General features: G+C 38.7%; 2 protein-coding genes across 2 annotated transcripts; one reads left to right on the top strand and one right to left on the bottom strand.

The window, feature by feature from the left end:
- Positions 1-620: 620 nt before the first annotated feature.
- LOC102708912 (THO complex subunit 4A-like) lies at positions 621-8,008 on the top strand. The gene is made up of 5 exons (XM_015839091.2): positions 621-985; positions 1,106-1,270; positions 2,584-2,652; positions 2,732-2,916; positions 7,327-8,008. Exons 1-5 carry the CDS (start codon positions 824-826, stop codon positions 7,571-7,573), a joined length of 828 nt encoding a protein of 275 aa, XP_015694577.2. The 5' UTR covers positions 621-823; the 3' UTR covers positions 7,574-8,008.
- A 1,493-nt stretch (positions 8,009-9,501) lies between these two features.
- On the bottom strand, positions 9,502-14,789 carry LOC102721460 (vacuolar protein sorting-associated protein 2 homolog 1-like). The gene is made up of 5 exons (XM_006657516.3): positions 14,507-14,789; positions 13,502-13,632; positions 11,377-11,481; positions 10,627-10,890; positions 9,502-9,868 (listed from the first exon to the last, which is right to left on the bottom strand). Exons 1-5 carry the CDS (start codon positions 14,541-14,543, stop codon positions 9,722-9,724), a joined length of 684 nt encoding a protein of 227 aa, XP_006657579.1. The 5' UTR covers positions 14,544-14,789; the 3' UTR covers positions 9,502-9,721.
- Positions 14,790-21,185: the final 6,396 nt, after the last annotated feature.

Genomic DNA, 21,185 nt, shown 5'->3' with positions numbered 1-21,185 from the left:
AGCACTGCTCAATGAACCACTGTAGCAGTGGGAGTACTATAGCTCCTGCTGTAGCGAATCCTTCTAGACAATATTTGTTGATCGTTCAATTCTACGATCCGACTTCAGACCGCTAAACTTACCGTCCCTAGTCAAACTCCATAGGATTCCTATTCAGTCTTTACGTACTCCGATTAAATTGTAAACAAAGTAAGAGTTAAACATAAATAAAAGTTATTCCCTCCGTTCCATATTATAAGATTTTTGGATTAGTTTATATTTATATGTATGCTAATAAATCTAGACACATATAAAAAATATATATGTATTGATATATAGATAAATATAGGACACAAAAAACCTCATAGTAGGTAGATGATACATCGCGAGACCATGGATCCTGGAGTGACCCGAGAGTGGTGTAGCCCGCGTTCGTATTATTATGTTTAATAATCTAGATTCGAATAGTTATAAGTAGAGTATTCTTTTTAAAATTATGAAAAAATTGCTTTAAAAATCTTATCAATATGATTTTCAAATTTAATATAGATAGTAATTAATTAATAAATATATTAATCCGCTGCGTTTTTCCCGTCGATTAATGAACTGAATAACAATGAATATATAACAAGGGCGTAGTGTTAAATGTGTGAAAGAGAGTGACGAACGCCAGATCCTGATCCGACGGCCACCCGTGGAATAGCAAATCCGGAAAGGCCCACGCAAGCGTCTCTCTCTCTCTCCTGGAGAAGCGCATATCCTCCGCTCTCGCCTCTCGCCGCCGCCGCCGCCGACGTGGTGCCACATCCTTCGCGGCGGCTCCCCTCCGCACAGCCCGGCGACCATGTCGAGCGGCCTGGACATGTCCCTGGACGACCTCATCAAGCAGTCCAAGACCAAGCCCAGAGCCGGGCCCCCCGCCGCCGCCGCCGCCTCCTCGTCGGGGCCCACCCGCCGCGCGCCGCCGCCCGCGCGCGCCGCGCCGTACCCGCCGCCCGGCCCTAAGGTACTCCCCGTTCGCACCACCGCTCCCCTCGCCTCGCCTGGCCCCTCTGCTCTTACCCTCTCCTCCGCAAGAAACCCTAACGCCAACGCTGCCGACTCTGATGCGGTGGTGCCCGTCCAGGCCGCGTCCGCTGGTGCCTCGCCGTATGGGGTCTACTCCGAGCATGTAGCCGCCATGGCCGGGGTCGTGCCGCGGCCGTCGCCGAACTCCGCACGGTCTCTGGAGACGGGGACGAAGCTGCACATCTCCAACCTCGACGCCGGCGTCACCGTCGAGGACGTTCAGGTGCAGTTTGTTCTTGCCCTGCTGCTGGTTTTGCCGTACTTTGCTTGTCCATTCTAATCCATGGAACTGTATCCCAGAATTCCCAAAGATTTGCTCTACCTCTACTCCCACTAGCACGCGTCTCTTTTTTCCTTTCTTGTGATGAGAAAACTGACCATATGGAAGATGCTACAATTAGTCAATTACCTTTCCATCTCAGTTAGTCCATCTAGATACAGTCTAGAAGATGAATTGGAGCTGAGCTCTAGTGCTGCTTATGTTTTTATACTACCTACGAGTAGGATATGATGCAACAGAGGCTAGCTTAGATCCCCAGCAATTCAACAAACAACAAGACACCACACAATATCACGGATTGGCTCATTTCTTGATGTGGATGGTCAGTTTATACTTCTTGGTTGTGGGAAGGGAAGGATTGCATTACAGGGATGAGAGATCGGCATGGGAGGTTGTCATGCTGGCTTCCTGGGTAGCAAGTAGTGGTGAGAGGCAAGCTCTGAGGGGAGGCTGTTCTAGGTCTGTGGGTAATGACGGTATCTGTGTTGAACTGATATTTGCCTAAGCTTGGTATGAGATGTGCTGAGAACAAAATGTATTAAATAGCAGGGGGACACTTAGAAGCGGACATAATGTTATACTGTGAATGTAGTAATCTTTTTGTGGTGTACAAGTGTAGTAGGATCGATGAGTGGTATGTAACTAAACTAGAGTCAATATTTTCAACATTTTTGGTGCCACTAGAACCAAAATTACCAAGATTTGCATTATACTAGTTGTTGGTAAAACATTGTTTCAGTTATTTCTTTACATAATATGGTCCGCAATCTCCATATTAAAGTTCTCAAGTAAGTTTCAGTGCAGCACCTGTTCTTTGTAACATGGAAATTCGTTTAATAATCTCAGAAGAAATATAATATTGTCTTTCCAATTTCTATGTAGATATTGTAGCCTCTTTGTGAGAGGTCTTACATATTAAGTCTTGTATTAACTCTAGACATATTCTAATCACCAAGCCAAGCATATGATGATACTTTTTCTGTACTTTTACAAATGACATTTTAAATAAATAAACTTGTTGCACAAAAGAAGCAAATATATTTTCAGTGTTTTCTTATGTTCTACAAAGTCATCATATTGTTGTAACTTGTAAAAACTATTGGTTCAAGCCTGTCATGGAAACTGTGTTAAAAGCACCACTATTTGTAATTGAAAAGAACAAAATGTAACTTGTAGTTTTTGTTTAAGAATATCTGCACAGCACCTTGATTGTTCTCTGATTGTAACTGATGAATTATGTTGTTTTATTTCCCCAGGAGCTCTTCTCAGAGATTGGTGAACTCAAACGCTATTCTGTTAACTATGATAAGGATGGAAAATCACAGGTAGGCCATGTAGTATTCTCTTAACTTTTTTGTATATCGCTCAGATCGTATTCCAATTTTCTTTGATATTTTTGGTTAGGGAACGGCAGAAGTTGTGTTTGCAAGAAAAGTGGATGCTTTGGAGGCTATCAAAAAATATGATGGTGTAGTACTTGATGGGAAGCCAATGAAGATAGATCTCATCGGAACTAATTCTGAGCCATCCCCAACACCCCCAACAGCACCGTTGTTGTACAACCCACCTTTTCCAAACTACCCTAACAGGTTAGTTTCAACTGTTCTTTGAATTCATATATTCATTCTAAGAATGCAAAACAAAAAAAACATTGTATGAAGCATCCGTTTTTCATTTTTCACTCTTTTAGAAATAATGTTTTACTAGCAACTAACTGCCACTAAGAAATTAAGAACTTTTATAAAAAGCAGATTTGAGGTGTTTTCTAATGTCATGAAGGAATTTGTTGATTCGTTATTTCCTCCATTTTTGATACTTCAAATCATAGTTATGTACTGAACCAAAATCAGTTGGCAGAAATGAGAGCATACTCCTGCATGGAAAATGTTTTTAGGTCTCATATGTTGCTATTTCAAAATGCCTCTAAGTAGTTCACAAATCACACATCAGAGATCAGACTAGTTTTCTCAGTATCATTAACCTCAATGAAGTTGTGGCTCTGCTTTAAGCTGACAAGCTGTTTGGGTTGTACTGCTGCTGCTGCTGCAATCTAGCACTTGCACAGGGTAATGTTATCCACACAAATGTTATGATACCGGCACTGTTGTCAATTTGTCGTGTGGTCTTTATTGTGACCTGTAACATGACTTGTATGTTGGGTCACCAGTTAGGCAATGAAACAGATTCCTGTGGTAATGTACCGCTTAATTCCATTCATGTTTGTGCGCATGACACTGTTCAGTTGGGTTCTTCTGTTCATATTAAAATGTGAGAATTTGAGAATGCTGTGGAATATCTTAGATTTGCTGTGGAAATGGAGAAAAAGTAAAATACAATAGGAGATAGTTCTGTTATGTTTGAAGTTCAATGATTAGAAAATTCGAAAGACGAACTGAACAGCTTATAGAACTAACTAGTAGTTAAACTACTATATAGTCTATGTTGTTAAACATATTGCTTTAAGATATGTGCTTGACAATTTTGACAATATTTCCCATGTTATCATCATATCATACCTAATGCTTGAATTGGTGGGTTCTGTTTGTTAAGTTGCATGCACCAGCCAGTTGCACCTAAACGCTTAAGCTGATTGGGAAAGGCGGGCGATTCACTTTATACACTCCAACACTCCCCCTCACGCAAGACCTCCTCAAGTCTCAAGCGTGGAATATTGGAGTGGGCTGCAATTAATTTAATTAATTGCGCGCCAGCCAAGATTCGAACTCGAGATCTCTGGCTCTGATACCATGTTGGATAGTATAGAAGGGAGAGAATACTGCGAATATTGGATCTATTGTATTGAGCCTTAGGGGGCTGGTATATATAGTATAGGAGTACATGGAGAGGAGATAAGGAAGGAGTCTACACAAATCAATTCTATTCTAATATGACTCTAAGTACCATATACTCTGACACTGTTGTCTGGTCAGGAATTATGTGCAACTAAAGGATAAATTAAAAGTTCAGCAGCTACAGTGATAGGGATCTGTAATGTATTATTGTTGTAGCAGTATAGGACATGGTGAATTCTCCAGTAGCAATAGGCTTCATTGTTCTAGATTTTTAGTCACCATGTCTGGCACTAACAATTGCCTTGTTAGATTAACACACCACACTTGGGGCATAATTCAATTCTGACACTGGAATCACCTACTCTGAGTAATCTCTGGCAGTTCTTCTATCTTGAAAATCTTCAACTTTGTCAACCTAATTAATTGAATACTGTTTACCATGGATTTCTGTTAGAGAATAAATGTTCCATATAGGGACAAAAACAGTCGGAAAACTTCATCAACCATCTCCCAAACCATATTTCTTTTCTTGAAAACAGAATCAGAACTATATGTCTGGACAAAAATGATTTTGGGTTCTTGTTGCAGAAGGATTCTGCTATCTATCAGTGAGCTTAGACATTGACCCAAATGAGGCCTCAATTACCAGTCGGATTGAGTGTGGTGTCAGTACAGTGCTCATAGTACTATTCTTACAATTTATATTTTACAACGGAAACTGAAGTGCTGGACAGTTTGCTGGTTACTTGGTTTGCATGTGAGTGAGGGGGAACAGGAGGTACTTGATTTGATTCTCAGGCTCCTCATGCAAGCACATTTTTTTAAATATCACGTGCAGTAAGTTTGGGCCATTGCGCCTCAGTTGGGGTAACCTCAAGGGAAACTTGGGCCATGACTGTGAGTTGTGGGACATGAGCGCATGGCCACTGGGATACATTAGGCTTAGGCTGTTCGAGTAGCAGAATTCAGAAATTACCGGTGGATAAATATGCTAAGCCAAGGAAACATCAGCATAAAAGTGGAATCCTTCCTGATGCTGTTTCTGGCTTGTTTTACCGTTTCCATTTCTGTTCCAACAATTAATGTTTTCAGGTCTTTTGGTCAGTAGAAATCGGGAACGAGCATTGGTTGGTCCCAAATTTCTGTGACTGTTTTCACCCCCTAGTTCCATGTAATGAGAAGGCGCCAGGAACAGGAAGCATCATTAAAAAAATACTATGCAGAAGAGGTCAGAACAATGGTAATACCTGCCAGGTGGGAGCCTGCAGTGTGGTGTTGTCATAGAGGATGGAAAGTGCACCAGGGGAGGTTGCATTCCACTGGCATAAAAGATGGATTTGGTCGGCAGCAAGACAGATTCGATAGAAGGACAGTAACTTGGTCAGCAACAAAGATGGATTTAGTGGAGGAGTTGGTTCGGCTGATGACAAGATAGATTTGATTAAGTGTGTGTGGTCTTATATATATTTGGTTGCACCCATGCCATCAGGTTGCACACTTAGACAATGTTATCTGATCGGCCGATCAGACCTGATCGCCATGGCACCGACAGCTTGATTTATCGTCGCTCAGCCCGCTTAATTGAGGCTAATTGGTATAGTACTACAGTACATTTACTAGAACATAAGAACCCTATATACTATGTAGTGTGCAGCATAAAATGCACTGATGGAGAAATTATTTGATGGTTAGATGGTACTTACCATTGAGCTTTGATGCCTAAGGGGGTGAGGGGACTATACAGTATAACCCTACCTAGAATGGGCCAGTCCAACTAAAGGTCTAAGATTGCCAGGCTGGCCAACAGGTTTGATCAGTTAATCGCTACTCCCTTCTGATCGCCTGATTGATCGGACCTAATCGTCGGCTAATCGGATGATCAGGTTTCTGATCGGCCTGATTGTTTCGACTAGCCTAATTGAGGTCGGGGGACCTATTACCCCTATTAATCACGATTAATCAGACGATCAAATAACATTGCAGGCAGGTCATTGTCCTGCTATCTGGTCTTAAGGTTCAACCAGAAATCCAGAAACTTGCTTTCCTTGTTCATGGTGGTGGTTATTTCGTACTCCATCCATTAGTCATGGACAACCGTTAGCCGACTCTTCCTTGTTAGCTAGGGTATCACGAACCAAGACATGCATCTAGTTCATCCATGATATACCATTTTTTTTATTATTTCCTATAACTTACCAGGATAAGATGGCTGTGATGGCCTTCAGGCATTCCTTGTGCATCACATTGGAAACAAAATGATTCCAACCACTTTTAATTGTTTCTTACTCCCTCTAGTTTGATATTTTTTATCGTTTTGGATAGAGACACGGTCTTCTAATTCTATCTTTGACTGTGATTTTCTATTAAAATATATACAAAAAGTAAATAAATGTTTCCTTTTATTAAATCCATCTTTATGACTCACCAATACATTTTGTCCTAGTGTTTTCAAACTAAATATTTTAAAAGTTATTAATAGTCAAAGTTTTAAAAGATTGACCACACCCTTATTCAAACCGACAAGATTTATGGAACTGGAGGAAGTATTTCACAATGTAAGTCTGATTAGAATTCTGTGGACAACTATTAAATCTAATAGATACTTAATCAAAAATTGGTGTGCAGACTGCTCAAAGAATTAATATATAATCCAACCACCTGTTGTCTCATTGACAAGTAAGGGACGACCAAGACTGGAAAGTATTATAATTGCACTTAATGCATCAATGGAATTACAATTATGGAATTTCTATCCAAGAGTACATTTGTAGTGTAATAGAGGGAATAATGGTTGTCCATGATTTGATTTTGAATGGAGCAGATCACACTACTGTGGCATTTACTTTTTTTTGCACTGTTAAAGAACCTTGGTCAGTTCTTATTAGACAACATTTTAGAATATGCAAACTACATGATGTACTCCCACTTTCTTAGTAGCCAGTTTCAGAAATTTTAGCGAGTTGGCTTTTATATTCACAGATACATACATCTACAGATTTTATATTCACATGCACAGTGTAACAGGACACTCTTTTGATTGCTAGAGTTGGTAACCATATTCTTTAACCTCTCGTTCAGACTGGTAATTCCTCTGTCAGGAAGCATTTCAAATAACAGAAGTTGTAATCAATCTTAAAGTCGTCACGCCCTTGTAAAACTATACTTTATCACCAAATACTCATAGCATTATGATTTCTTTTTCTATAGTGTACCTCGAAGAGTTGGCCAAAGGGGACCATTTCAAGGTAATGTTCGCCCAGGAAGCGGTCAGGGCATTGGAGGTGGCCCAAGAGGATTTCAAGGTAACGGTCGTCCTGGAAGCAGTAGCCAGGGCAGTGGTGGCCGCGGCCAGGGAAAAAATCGTGGAAATGATCGGAATCGTGTACAAAAATCGGCTGCGGATCTTGATGCTGAACTGGAGCAGTATCATGCAGAAGCAGTCAAGGAGAAATGAGGTTCTCTTCTATTTTTACTAGGGGGTGACACTGAAACTACTTGGCATTGGTTTAAAGGTGTGAAATTATCTTGCTAGTGTTTTGTGCTAGATATTTTGTTGTTAGTGACAAGCATGAACCATTCAGGATAACATGTTTTCTGAATCATGTGTTTGGAGCATTGAATGTGCAGTCAAAGTTATTTTAAGTCTGATCAAGTGCTTGTGGTGCGCGCAGCATACATGCTTTTCCAAAATCTTGTGATGACAGTTGTACACACCATGAAGAACAGTTACAAACCACTCAACATCAATTAATCATGTTTTTTTTTTACTACCAATACTGTAGTTGCTGGATATGTTCTGATTCATTTGTACTTCATACACAAATACAAGCCATATTTTGTTTTGCAAGCAGGCAGAGTTCGAGTGATGGCCTGCTAGGTGCAGCCAAGCCACAGACCATGTGTGTTTTTTTAATCCTTTATCTTGCTTTTCTGAATTTGTTAAGAATTCATTTGCAGAATATCCATACTGAATGTTTATATGCAGAGACATTTTATGTGCAAAGTTTTCATACAGAATTGAGGTCAATTTACTACTACTGTACTACTGAATATATGCCTAGGGTGCTGCTTTTACTATCAGCAAAGACAAATTAAGTTTCTGATAAGGTTAATTTATAACTCAAATGCATGTAGATTTATCTTTAGGGAGCAAGCTTTGTACATGTCGAGTTATGATGTTATGGTGTAAGAATATAGGATCAAAACTAGAGGTGGACCTTCCAGTTTGCTTAACGTAGATAAATAATCAGGAGTAAAATGGGTTTGTTTTATGCATAAGAGCAGCTCCAATATATGGAGAAATCGAACCATGAGCAAATAAAATCGAACACAACACGCGGTGAGATATAGTCATCCAATATTTTAGCCAGAGTAACCCAAAAAAAAAAAAACACGCTACAAGAAACTAGCTATTCGGCTATTCCACTAGCCTAATAATAGATTGATACCGCGTTCGCCCCAGCCCTTAGTTAACTTAACGCTCTCTTTTTCCGTATACACGTTTTTCGAACTGTTAAATGGTGTATTTTTTATAAAAAAATTTATAAAAAAATAATTTTAAAAAATCATATTAATCTATTTATTGTTTAATAATTATAATTACTTAATTATATACTAATCTATTAATATATTAATATGTTTTTCGTGCCAGATAAGTTAACCTACCAGCATTCTATAGTCGCTGAACGTGGCCTATGCTAGCTAGATAAGCACTCTCTCCATATCATAATATAAATCGTAGCTGTCATCGATATAAAGATCAGGAAAGAATTATAGCATCTTCTCATTTAGATAGGGGGAAAAATTGTTCCAAGACATCGTAGAATCAGGTTTCCGTCGATGGCACGATGCAAAGCGAGATCCTCAGTACCTCAGCAGTCATACTCATACACAGTAGAATTCCTTTTCTGTGTGTCTTGCACACACGTCGCTATGGCTTTAGGGCAGCAGTTTTTAGGCCGAGACTCGCGACCAAAACACTTTAATACTTGCCTGTGATCCATATTATAAGTCATTTGACTTTTTTCCAAGTCAAGTTTGATCAAGTTCACAAGAAAATTTACCAACATTTAAAATATTAAATTAGTTTCATTAAATCTAATATTAAACATATTTTTATAATATATTTTTCTTGTATTAAAAATAATAATATAAACTTGGTCAAAATTAGCTCATAATACGAAATGAAGGGGTAGAGTACTTTTAGTGGTCTCTGAAAGCCAAGATAGAAAAGTACAGATAAAAGACGAACTCAAAATATAGTCCCTATGTTCCACACCACAATATGTTTTAGTCATATCTAGATTTATCTATGGATCCATCAACCAGAACAGCTGTAACTTTTTGCCTTTGAAAGAAATATGCATGCATTTCATATGTTGGAAATTAAGCTCAAATTCCCATCACTCCTATTGTGCTGTAAGTAGAATGACATAGCAAAGAGGTTGCTCATCGATCATTATTATTATTATACGACATGTCGAGTATCTGCAACTCTGTAGTAAGCTTGAGAATCTTATGGTAAAAATACATATTCACAAGAAATGGTGCTAAAAGGCAATACCACTCTTTTAGTTAGTGCAGCACAGCACCGGACAGGAATTTACATTCTCCTCAGATTGTCCAGCCTTGCCTGCAAATCCGCATCGATTCCACCGTCGCCGTTCCCACCCCCACCGGCAGATTCAGCCTGTGCAACCTTTCCTGCTGCAGCAGGCTGGGCGACAGCAGCTGAAGGGGCCTTCACAAGCTGCAAAAAGTTACAGAAACATAGTATGCAAAGACCATATAATAGATACAATTGCAGCCAGGATACAGCCAGCGCACAGAATCAAGTACTACAGATACAATCACCATTATCTTTTTACATCATCTATAGTTTGAAGTTTGAAGCAAACTAACATATTGCTCGTGCGTTACAATGAGATTTTAATTAAAGAAATTTATCGTTAACACATTATTACTAACACTTTTGCATATATTATCTATTAATTGATGTATATATTGCCCCCCAAAGTATCATGTTTTCTTTGTATATAAAGTAGAGTTGGTAGAGGATGGCTGGAATGTGGTCACTCTGCCACCTTTTGAAGAAAAAGATACGGGTTGATGGTGGGATGATGGTAGATTCACCACCACCACTGCTTCTTTTTAAAGGATTATAGATCATGAAGAGATTAATTAGTGCTGGGTTCAACTCGGTAGAACTAAAGGTAAGAATGAACAAAGTTGTCTATTGAATAGAGGTAAATATTTTTGGAGATGGGCCCTGGTTTGATCAGCTATACTTGGCTGTGGACATATGTTGGACCAAACCAATATTTATTGGCACCTCCTTGCGTCTTTTTATTTTTTTTACTTAGAACAAAATTTATAAACCTGCAATCCTATCACCTATGGCAATTTAGTATTCTGTCCACAACCAACCAAACTACTGTTTTCATGATAATTCTAACCACCACAATGATCTCACTAAAACAAAACACAAAAGCAGTATGACAAACATACCTCTTGGTTAACATCAATGCCAATTTCATCAAGGACTTGATTCACAAGCTCCTCAGTTTCTTCCTCTTGATCCTCATCTCCCTCTAAAGCATCATCTATAGCATCACCCATGACTTCACTCGTCATCTCCATCCTCTCATTTTGTCGCTCAAATTCCATCATAATCCTCTGTAATCCTGGTAGATTTAACTGCCTATTCATCTGACCCATAGCCTTCGTAACACCTTTCATGGCATCACCCATAGCTTGTGTAGATTTCAATGTCTGTAATGGTTGCAGGTTGGAAATGCATATGTGAACGATAAAATGGATGCAGCACCAAATTTCAGATCAACAGAATATTTTATGTGAAATTAAAAATAAGCCTGGGTCTTCAGCCCATTGTGTGAAATATCTAGTAGCATCTATAAGTAAAAAAATTGTGCACAGCTTAACCATGTTAAAGGTCATGTTGTTTCTACTGCTACAACTTAGTAAAGTGGAGATGCAGCTACTCTAGATTATTAATGACATGGAATTAAAAAGGTATTTGTCACCAAATATGTTTTGCTCTATGGTGTTATATAACTCAATGGCAACTTATATACCATTTTTCAATTCATGTACTTGTGAACAAAAAAGAATTCACCACATAAAACATCAACTTCAATAAAACTTAATCAAGCACCTGGAAGTCACTGCTAATTGATATGGCATACACACACTAAAAAAGAGCAAGAATTAGCAAGGAAATGAGAGAGCAATAGTTACCTGAACTCTTAGAGAAACTCCTTGAAGCTGAGATTTAAGTTGGTAGAACTTTGTGATCTGATGCCGTGTACGAATAAGATCTTTGGCCATTACTTTGACAGCACCCTGAGTAGCATGTGAAAATCAGCATCTAGTTCAATGTAGCTTTTGTGTTACATATTGCACTAGAAGAAGGTAAGAAGTATTTCAAGATTTTATGTTATATTGATTCGACTATTATCAAAATTTGAACATTGAAATTTAGCATGTTAAGACCCTGTGTTTGTTTCATCTACTTCAGGTCAAGCAATAGAGCAAATTGCTGTGCCAGTAGGCTTTATGTGAGGAAGAGACAAATCTTGAAACTCTCATACCGTGCAATCCATGAAAGTTAGTTTTTTCTGTTCATTGCTAACCACTATGAATTAGAGTATGTGCAGTTTATGTAAGAAAAAGAACACAATATAAAATTTACAATCATCAATGGGAATAGCCAGTAAATTATACATGGAGTTGTGTCAAATATGCAATGTATTGTTGGTTCATGCAAAAAAATAGTAAATCTGTAGGAGGAAAAATGTGAAGGCCATGATAACTGAAAAGTGAAAATTGTATGTCTACTACTTAAAAGTAGAGTCATTCGTCCTCTTCCCCAATCTACGTCACGCGAAAAACACCGCTTCCACAAAACCAGAAAAAAATTCTCGAAAACACAAGATAATTGTGTTTCATTTCATTAAGGGGAAGAAGATAAAGAAAAAAAAATACAAACTAGGAGAACCAAAGCCCTCCCACCAAAATCACCCACACACACAACCCTAGCTGCCCAGGTTTGCCAGTCCACAAAGAAGCTTTTGGAGGGCAGATGCTCCCGCTAAGCACCAAAAATTACCCTCGTTCTCGGCAACCTACAAGACCATCGCAACACTAGGATTGCGCCATTGAAGACACAGTCATTGCTTCCGTTTCTTTTCTCTATGGGACTGTATAGTCCATCATAAATTATATGGTCCTGTTGCAATGTATGGGTATATTACTAGTAGAAGGAAACATTAGTGTTGGTTGTTTAAATTCTACCACGTTCATTAATGACACCAAGGATGCTGCAGAAATATAGCCATTGTGTCAGGGGTTCTTTTGTCTGAGAAGGCGAGAACAGCAAGCAATACGGGGGCAGCAAACTCAAGTCCTTAGACATCACTCCATGTTCCATCACATGAAAGTATTTTGCAGACAGAGATAAACCACACATGACCCAAAATATATACCCTATTTTGAAGAGTCTATTATCGCCACTTATCAGTATAGATGTAATTTTATTTCCAATACATGAATAATGATTGCTCTTGCTACCCTTGAGATATTCTATTAGATCTTGCCTTTAAGAGTTCTTGGATAAACTCATGAAACATTTTTGCTTCTCTTAGTCTCTATAATGATATCTAGCAAAAGTGCAAAACATGCTGACAAATCATTCAACATTAATATGTCCATTTTTAGCAGCAGGGTGGAATTGTTCGTCCACAAGACTACAACCTTTCACTGTTTCCTCAACAGGTTATCAAATTTATATCAAAAGATGTGATCTATTTGGAAGTCTGGTCAAGTCACAGATAAAACCTACTGCGAGGGGGAAAGAATACCAATTAACACCAATCAGTCGACCAATATACTCATCGTAGTAAAGTAGGGCTATTTCCATATTAATGGTAGAGACCCTATTTGGAATGCAAGAATTCCAAAGGATATCACAGGAATCCCAAAAAAAATCACACATTCTATGGAGGCCTAAGAATCGCAATAAGATGGTAGGAAACTACATATATCTTTCATTCTCAGTCTAGGATAAAAATTATTCCTCAGAAACATCTCTTCTGCGATCTTGTCGTTGATATGTTTCAGTTACTACCACTGCTGGTTCATAATAGATCTTGATCTATCGATTGCAGTTCTTTGCTTACCATATATTTGAAACATTATGGAACACATTCGTACTAAATCTCAGCAGCCAGAAATCAACTTGTTCAAATAATAGTAATAATAGAACAAATTCCCACAAAGTGAACTGTGTCACGGAATAGGAAAGAACACAAGAGCAAGAACAAAGGAAAACTTAAATCACATTCCTAAATACCAGAGTTCATACCATCTGGCCTTCCTTTGCTGTTTTCTTAATCTCAGTGATGAGCTTTTTCTCCTGGGCTTGCAATCCCTGTCTTTCCCGCTCAATTTCCCTAATTGATCGATCCAGCATTCTCTTATTTTCTCTCAAGAGCTCTGAAAGAGCAAATTGATACAAAACAATAAGCAAGTTGATATAAATGTCGATACTAACACTTTTCGTATTTTGATCTGATAGCTTGGAAGTAATATAAAAGGTTGAGAAGAACATATTAATGTCTAAAGTTGAAACAAAAGTAATATAAAAATTTACTGCCTTTTAACAATTGCGTGAAAGCATAGAAGCATGTTAATATGCCAAAACAGTGGTCTCATGTTCAGAATGGTTTCAACTACGGTGCTCCAAAAATAGACATCCAGATTCTGCATAGTTTATATATACACATTCATAATCTCATAGATACTACTGAAGTTTCACAGTTTCAAACACATACATGCACATCCAGCTTTTACATATAGCAAGACAGACAATAGTTGTCCTTTTATACTTGAATACACAAAAAATTGTAAAAAACAGTTAACACTTGGAAGAATGATGGTACAGTATGTACTACTGCAAACATCCTAGTTGTAAGGCGTGTGCAGGTGCTACTATTCTAAATTTTGTTCAGTACATACTACAACATAATCTTGTCATCCACTCTTCAGAAAGTTCTGTTATGTTGGTAAGGATGTTTTTTTTTTTTTGGAAACTAAAGGATGAATAAAATTAGCTTGACGAAAAAAAAATGCATGAGAGATAAAAGAAGGTCTAAAACAAGCACTGCACTTCTGCAAGGCTACACTCCTCAATGAAGGCCCCAAATTCAAGATCCCTAAAACTAAATCGGCACCAAGAACCCTAACTACCCGCCGATTCAATGAACGTATCCCACAGCAGCGAGATGCTAGTCGCACGCAAAATTCGAAAACTAATCGACCGCAAAAATTGCGAGGATTGGTGGTTCTATTTCTCGGAAGGGGATCTTACCGGCGGGCGTCTTCCGCTTCCCGAACAAGAAACTCATCTTGGCTCGTGGGAAGAAGAAGAAGGACCGGATCAGCGACGACTCGGATCGAATCGAAGAGGGGAGGGGAGGGCGAGCGGGACAGCACCGGATTGGCTTCTCCCTCTCCCCCGCTCGCGACGGCGGCTGATGCTTCTTCTTCTTCTTCTTCTTCTTCTCCCCGCTCGCTTTCCCTTCCTTCTCTCTCGCTACTCCGCTGTGACAGCGCCAGATTGATTCCTCCAACGCATAACAATAATACTCCTAGTAAAGTATACTTCTAATTAACTACTAATAACGCAAATAATTGTTGTTTTCTTCTGTAGTGGATGGATGAGATGGGCCGGGCCGCTTCGGATTAGTATTTGGGCCGATTCCATTAGAACTGATCTGCTTGAGTAAAGTTTTCCTAGTATGATCTTCATAACCAAAATCTTATGTAAATTTAGCATATCTGAAATAATATTATTTAAAATTAGAAATTCAATCGTCTAGCTACACTTAAAAAGAATTAATTTCTATATATTTAGAAGATATTAAAAATTTTGTAAGTACATATTTAACATATATAGGACGGCGTCTTTGAAATCTTAGGACCATAATATACATGTGGTATACATCTTATGTTGATAATAATATAAAAAGGAGGAGTTGAAATTTTTTTATGGCCATACTAGATACACACATTCAATGGTCCAAAATATTTTGAAACAGCTCTCTCTTACAATCCTATATAGGACACACCCTAAGAGCAAGTATTATAACCAACTGCAAGCCGGCGGAGAGAGGGTCCACATCATCTAAACACAGCCACGTAAGGAGAGAGATTACGGAGCGGACGCTATTCTCTTCGCTCGGCTGTAGCGCATTGTATGAGAGGAAAACGCCTTGTTCCAGCCTACACCCAATGAGAAGCCGACGTTCTGTGTCTCCCGTATCTCTTTCTTCCCGATCCTGTGCATATGATCATTAATGATTCAAATCTGTGCTGCAGCTTAGCAAATAGCTAGCTTGTTGTATAGCAGGCTGTATATGACATGGCATTGGTTTACAACCGGCAGCAGGCTAAATTATTAGACTTGCTCCAACTACGCTCTCCCCCGATATTGCCGTGAAACGCAAGCCGCCCAGCGCCACCGCCAACCGGCGCAAGACGCCCCCGCCCGGCCCAGCACGCCACGCCGTCGCCGCCTGGTCCCCGTCACCGATCTGCGTTGCCACTAACTCGCGTTTGCCGTCACCACCGACAACAACGCCTGGTCCCCATCTCTAATCTGCGCCACCGCCGCTTGCCCCCGCGTCGCCTGCCGCCATGATCACCTCAGTCGACGAGGAGAGGGGATATGTGGTGGTGGAGATCAGGTGGAAGGATGTGGGGATAGGGAGCCAAATTCATTCGTCGTTGATGAGCTCGAGGGACTTGTGGAGGAGACAGTGAACTTGGAAAAATAGGGTGTGGAGGCGAAGGGACCTAGCTGCGTCTACATCCCCAACGCAGCCAGGTAACACAGACTTCACCGGCGCCCGGCGGAGAGGTTGATGCAACGCCAAGGTGCTCTTCACTTTATTATATTACTTACATTCGTTTGATTTTCAGTAATCAAGATTGACCTGGCCGCATGAGTATCCGCATGAGTAATTAGCCGAAATGGACTTATTTGAGGCAGCAAACTACGACGGTTCAATGCATACTTGATATCCAATGATAAAGAATATGAGGTTGAACATAAAGTTCACAGTTCGTATGTTAGCAATTTGGATTGCTCACATACTAGATCATACCCCCCACTATACTCTGTGTATTTGCATCTGATCCTTCAAAAGGGTATGAACATTTGCCCTTCTATTTCTCAAATATGAATGCTTTAATGTTGTTTGGATTGTCATACTTGAAAAACATGCAATGTCAAGTGGTATTATGAAGTTATTGAAAAGTGTTTTTTTTCCAACCAATATTATATGTCCCAACCAATGTTGATAGAGTCGCAAACAACGAACCAGAGGCTGGAGGGTCATGGCCATCATCAAGCAAATCTTTTAGTGCCTGGAGTGCACAGTACTCTGATTTGGATGATTCATGCTGCCAGGTGCACACAATTGGTAGGAAAAATTCTTCTGTTGTTGTTTCAATCACAAATGGTATTGCATTGAAGATCTGTTCTACTACTAAACTATATCACTCGGAAGAGCATTTGAAAGCTTCAGATCGATTTTTGTGATTTCCAGTTTGCTAAGATTATGTCCTAAAGCATGGGCATGCAGATGGTACTGGCATTTAAATTATTAAGCAATGCAAATATGATTTCTGTGGAATTTTTGTAGCAGGCATAATTATGGTTCAAGAAAATGGTAATATGCGGTTTTGTAGCTATTTAGTATTCATCAAAAAAAATATACTTGGGTCATTCGAGACTATATATTACTCCTTCTAGACAATTACTGTAGTTTATTGTTAGACTTGGGTGTACTCGAATAGACTATATACAATATCATTATATATACAATATCATTATAAGTGCTATGAATTTATAGCCTATGTACTGCTATAAATTTGCAATATTTGTACACGAAGAAAACTCTGATGTGAAAAATGTTGTTGGATCTGCAGTTGACATTATGCAAATATACTTGGTGGCAATCATAGTTGGAGTTCAAGAATTAAGTGGATTTGATAGATATATTGTTAGAATTCATATACGTATTGTCAGATTGCATTGCCTGCTTTTCTTTTCTTTTTTTTTTGGCTTGAGACAATGATAAAGCTTCTGGTCCAGCTACCGTAATATTTACTGCAGATCTATAGACTACCAACCAATCATCTGCGTTATTAAGGTATAACATACATATTGTAGGCTTAAAAGTAGATCCTATCATTCATGTTTATTTGGTATAGCTTAGGTAGCGTTTAGACAACCATTGTTTAAAAAAAAGATAGAGACATTAGGAGATAGAGAAACCATGACGGCGCAACGATACAGAGAGGGCTACATCATGCTGCGCATACGCATAGATAACTGTATAAAGGACCGATCTTTACTTAATAGTTAGTCACATCCTGCCTAACTAGCAAACAACAAAATAATTGGATATAAGCATAGGGAAATTGTTGGAGATAGAAAAGATGTAGGGGTCTATTTTTCAAGATTGTCCCAATCAAATATTATAGGGTCCTAATACTATATTTACTCATATATTGATACTGCACGTAGAGATATCTAGATTTTTATGTATTGTTATATTATTTTTAGATAGATATAGCCCAAAACGTGTATTGCACGTGTACGATTACGACGTACAGTTTTTTTTAATTTAATATTTTTTTCTTTCGGACTTAGCTTGATTCTCTCTCCATGGGCATGTGTTCGGGTCCGCAAGCTTTCTAGTTTGGTCACTTTCCTCTTTTTCTTTCTTGGAATTGCATGCAGGCTGAACGCATGGACATGGTTTTGTGACTCAGCATGTTTCCCCATTTCGTGGGTTGGATGTATTTTTACTATTTAAAAGCGAAGTTGTCTATATTTTTTCATCGCACGTCACGTACGTAAAAATCACTCGTTCCATAAAAATCAGAAAAAATCAACTTATTTCTTTAGAAACTGTTTCTTTTTATGGGTACGTGCACTGACATATTCCATTAGCCACCATGGTAGCCAAATACATCCATAATGTATGACTTGATGTGTGCACCTTTGGTTACTAGTCACACCCCTAACTTAGGTACTTAATATTAAACTGGGTGTGAACGAAAGTGTGACTTCGTTTGAACTTTGTTTACATCTCGGTTTACAGTAACCCTGAATGAAGCTGCAATTTGCATATCTGGACTGCATACTTTTTGTCAGTAAACCGCACAGTTGAGAGGCCAGCGAGGGAATTAGCACCGGCTTAATTTAAAATATTGTTGTTATTTGTCAGTCATTTCTCAATTTTTTTAATAATAGATGTATATCCACCTCTATATCCACATGTACATATGCAGCCAAAATCACAAAACTCCAAGCCTTAAAACTGAGAATAAAAAAGCTTTGGGGTTAAGAAAGAGGATAAAAAGAAGCAAGGAAGCACGAGATTAAGAAAGCGGTCCAAAAGATTAACATTCTCATTCTTTGGCTTTTCCTTATAATTATAAGCCAAAATTAGAATTTTCAACTTAAATTTGGATTTAATTTTAGGGTCTATTATCGTAGTTTATTTTTTAGTTTTTGTTAAAGAGCATGCGTATAAATATTTCATTCACAAATTAGTTTTTATTTGTGTATATGTCGTTTGGTTTTCAGATAAAAAACTTCAATCTTTTTATGTGCTTGCTTCAAATAGGTGTGGATAACGAGCCAGCTCGGCTCGTTATCGTAACGAGCTAAAAACTCAGTTTGGCTCGGCTCGTTATAAAGCTCCAACTGGCTCGTTAGGCTCGTGAGCCATGCATGAAAAGTTAACCTAAAAAAATTCAATATGTTATACAAGCAAATTTTCAGTTCAAACATGCAAATCATATGAAATTGTATCTAACTATTAAAGTTTAAACCAACAAATCACATGGTGAACCTATAAAGTACTAAACACATGCATTCCGGGATGGAATCAAAGAATGCCCGTGAATCACGTGTCTTTGGTCTAGCTCGTTAGACTTGCGAGCAGCTCACGAGCCAGCTCAAGCTGGCTCGTTATCTCTAACGAGCTAAAATGCTAGCTCGACTCGTTAGAAAAATGAAACAAACCGAGCCGATTTTGTCACGAGTCGAGCAAGCTAGCGAGCCACGAGCTTCAAACTTGTTCTGTTCTTGTGCCGCAATAACACTTCACACCACTCGTCTACTTAAAAACATTTGAATTCAGAAATGTACTGGCAGCAAACGACATATGATACTTGTTGACACCAGCAGTGTAGAAACTACACTTGAGTTAGTCTCGAAAAACTATTTTTACACAAGGGATGCCCATATTACACCCTCAACTAGTCATTTTACACCTATCAACTATCAAAACTAGTAAAAAAAACATCTCCCTTAGTGTAATACAACCAACTTTAATAGTGTTGTTCACAATTTTGACATCCAAATATATATATTTTTTACTTTTATTTAACTACTTTCTTTACCTCTCTTGCTAACTAAGGCCCCGTAAATATCATGTTTCGTGTCTTCAAAATAAGCTAGAGTTGAGGGGTGTTTTATTTTTTAAAAAGCTCGATATATAGCTGAGGATGGTATTATGTATGGGCATATGCCTTTAAATGATATTCACAAAATAAATTGTGCAACAGCGACTGAGGCATCCACGACCACAAGGCAAAGGTGTCCTTCTCTGACGATAGCGGTGTCTTTGATGTCCTTCATCTATCTAGAATGGTGGCATGAGAATCACATCCTTAAAAGCCCTTGAGCTCTAGCAGAAGCACACCACCTACAAAGTAATTGTCCTTGATTTGGGAACCTCTTATTTGGTTACCATTACCTTGAAATGGTCCTCTTTGGCTACCTTGAATGAAACGGTCCTCTTTGGCCACCACTTCAAGGTACACTACAGAAAAAAAAAGGTAACACTAACTATGAGTATTTGGTGATAGAGGATAGTGCTAACTGGACCATAAGTTAGCACTAGGGAGAAGGCATCAACTAAAAAGATATATTTTCAGTCAACCAAAAATATATTACAAATCAATGTCGTTTCTAAATGCCCTCTCAGTATCAGACTTCCATCCTACACCTTATGAGTGGCACTATTATGCAACCATATATGATGCTTTGAGCCATAGGCTCCACCAAAAATTTCATCAAATTATACATTTTATCACAAATTCCATCAACAATTCACAAATTCCATTAAGTGACATAAATCATTGCAAATATCTACAATGTCATGGGCACCATGCAGTCGATAAGTCCACCTATGTCACCCACCTTTCAATATGGCAACTCACCATGGTGATTGGTGAAGCCCTAGGTAGCGGAGAAGACTAAAAGGTCGTTCGACATTGTTGATGTCAAAATGTGAACGTTGACGTGTCACACATGAATACCTGAGAGTTAATCTTAGACAGTTCCAATGCAGGGTTGATGCTGCGACATTTAGCCGATAGGATGAGCGATCGGCTGTAAGAAGCTTGGACCGGCTAAAAACTTAATAGAAACAAACTTGAATTAAATATTAGACCAACGTAATCCGCCAAGTTACTTATTAATCTTAGTCAATCGGACAAGCCCCTATAACCAGATCGAACCAAAGATACATAGATCGGACTTAACCAAGACAGTATGTAGTCGAGCACGATATGATTATAGGAAACATGAAGATCGACAAGGCTAATAAATAAACCGATGAATTACTTGGAATAATTAATTCAACAATGAATGCTTTGCTACGATCGGCTAAGTCCAATTTGCATGTAATTTTTATAAGCCGATGCAACATAAATAACTGCCGATCTAAATAAATCAAGCCGATTGGTGTAAAAATAACACAGTAAGACAATTGGCTACTCTATTAATGTAAATATGATAAGCATGTAGGTCGGCAAAGATCATCGGCTCTAAACGATTGACAAACGATCAAGATCTATAAAATATCTAGCCTAAATTACTAAGAATAATCATAGAAGATCGGACCCAATCGAGACAGTTCAAGATTACGCCTAGCAATATCAGGATAGATACTAAACAGATC

Source organism: Oryza brachyantha, chromosome 7 (genome assembly GCF_000231095.2).
Source record: "Oryza brachyantha chromosome 7, ObraRS2, whole genome shotgun sequence".
NCBI classification, from domain to species: Eukaryota; Viridiplantae; Streptophyta; class Magnoliopsida; order Poales; family Poaceae; genus Oryza; species Oryza brachyantha.
This window is presented reverse-complemented; position numbering and strand designations above follow the sequence as displayed.

What these genes read in the sequence shown, in the direction of transcription:
- LOC102708912 (XM_015839091.2), top strand. Translation starts at nt 824, where the DNA reads ATGTCGAGCGGCCTGGACATGTCCCTGGACGACCTCATCAAGCAGTCC. An exon ending in ACCCGCCGCCCGGCCCTAAG is followed by an intron (nt 986 to 1,105) that starts GTACTCCCCGTT and finishes GTGCCCGTCCAG; the next exon opens with GCCGCGTCCGCTGGTGCCTC. An exon ending in TCACCGTCGAGGACGTTCAG is followed by an intron (nt 1,271 to 2,583) that starts GTGCAGTTTGTT and finishes TTATTTCCCCAG; the next exon opens with GAGCTCTTCTCAGAGATTGG.
- LOC102721460 (XM_006657516.3), bottom strand. Translation starts at nt 14,543, where the DNA reads ATGAGTTTCTTGTTCGGGAAGCGGAAGACGCCCGCCG. An exon ending in CAGCAAAGGAAGGCCAGATG is followed by an intron (nt 11,482 to 13,501) that starts GTATGAACTCTG and finishes CATGCTACTCAG; the next exon opens with GGTGCTGTCAAAGTAATGGC. An exon ending in GAGTTTCTCTAAGAGTTCAG is followed by an intron (nt 10,891 to 11,376) that starts GTAACTATTGCT and finishes CAACCATTACAG; the next exon opens with ACATTGAAATCTACACAAGC.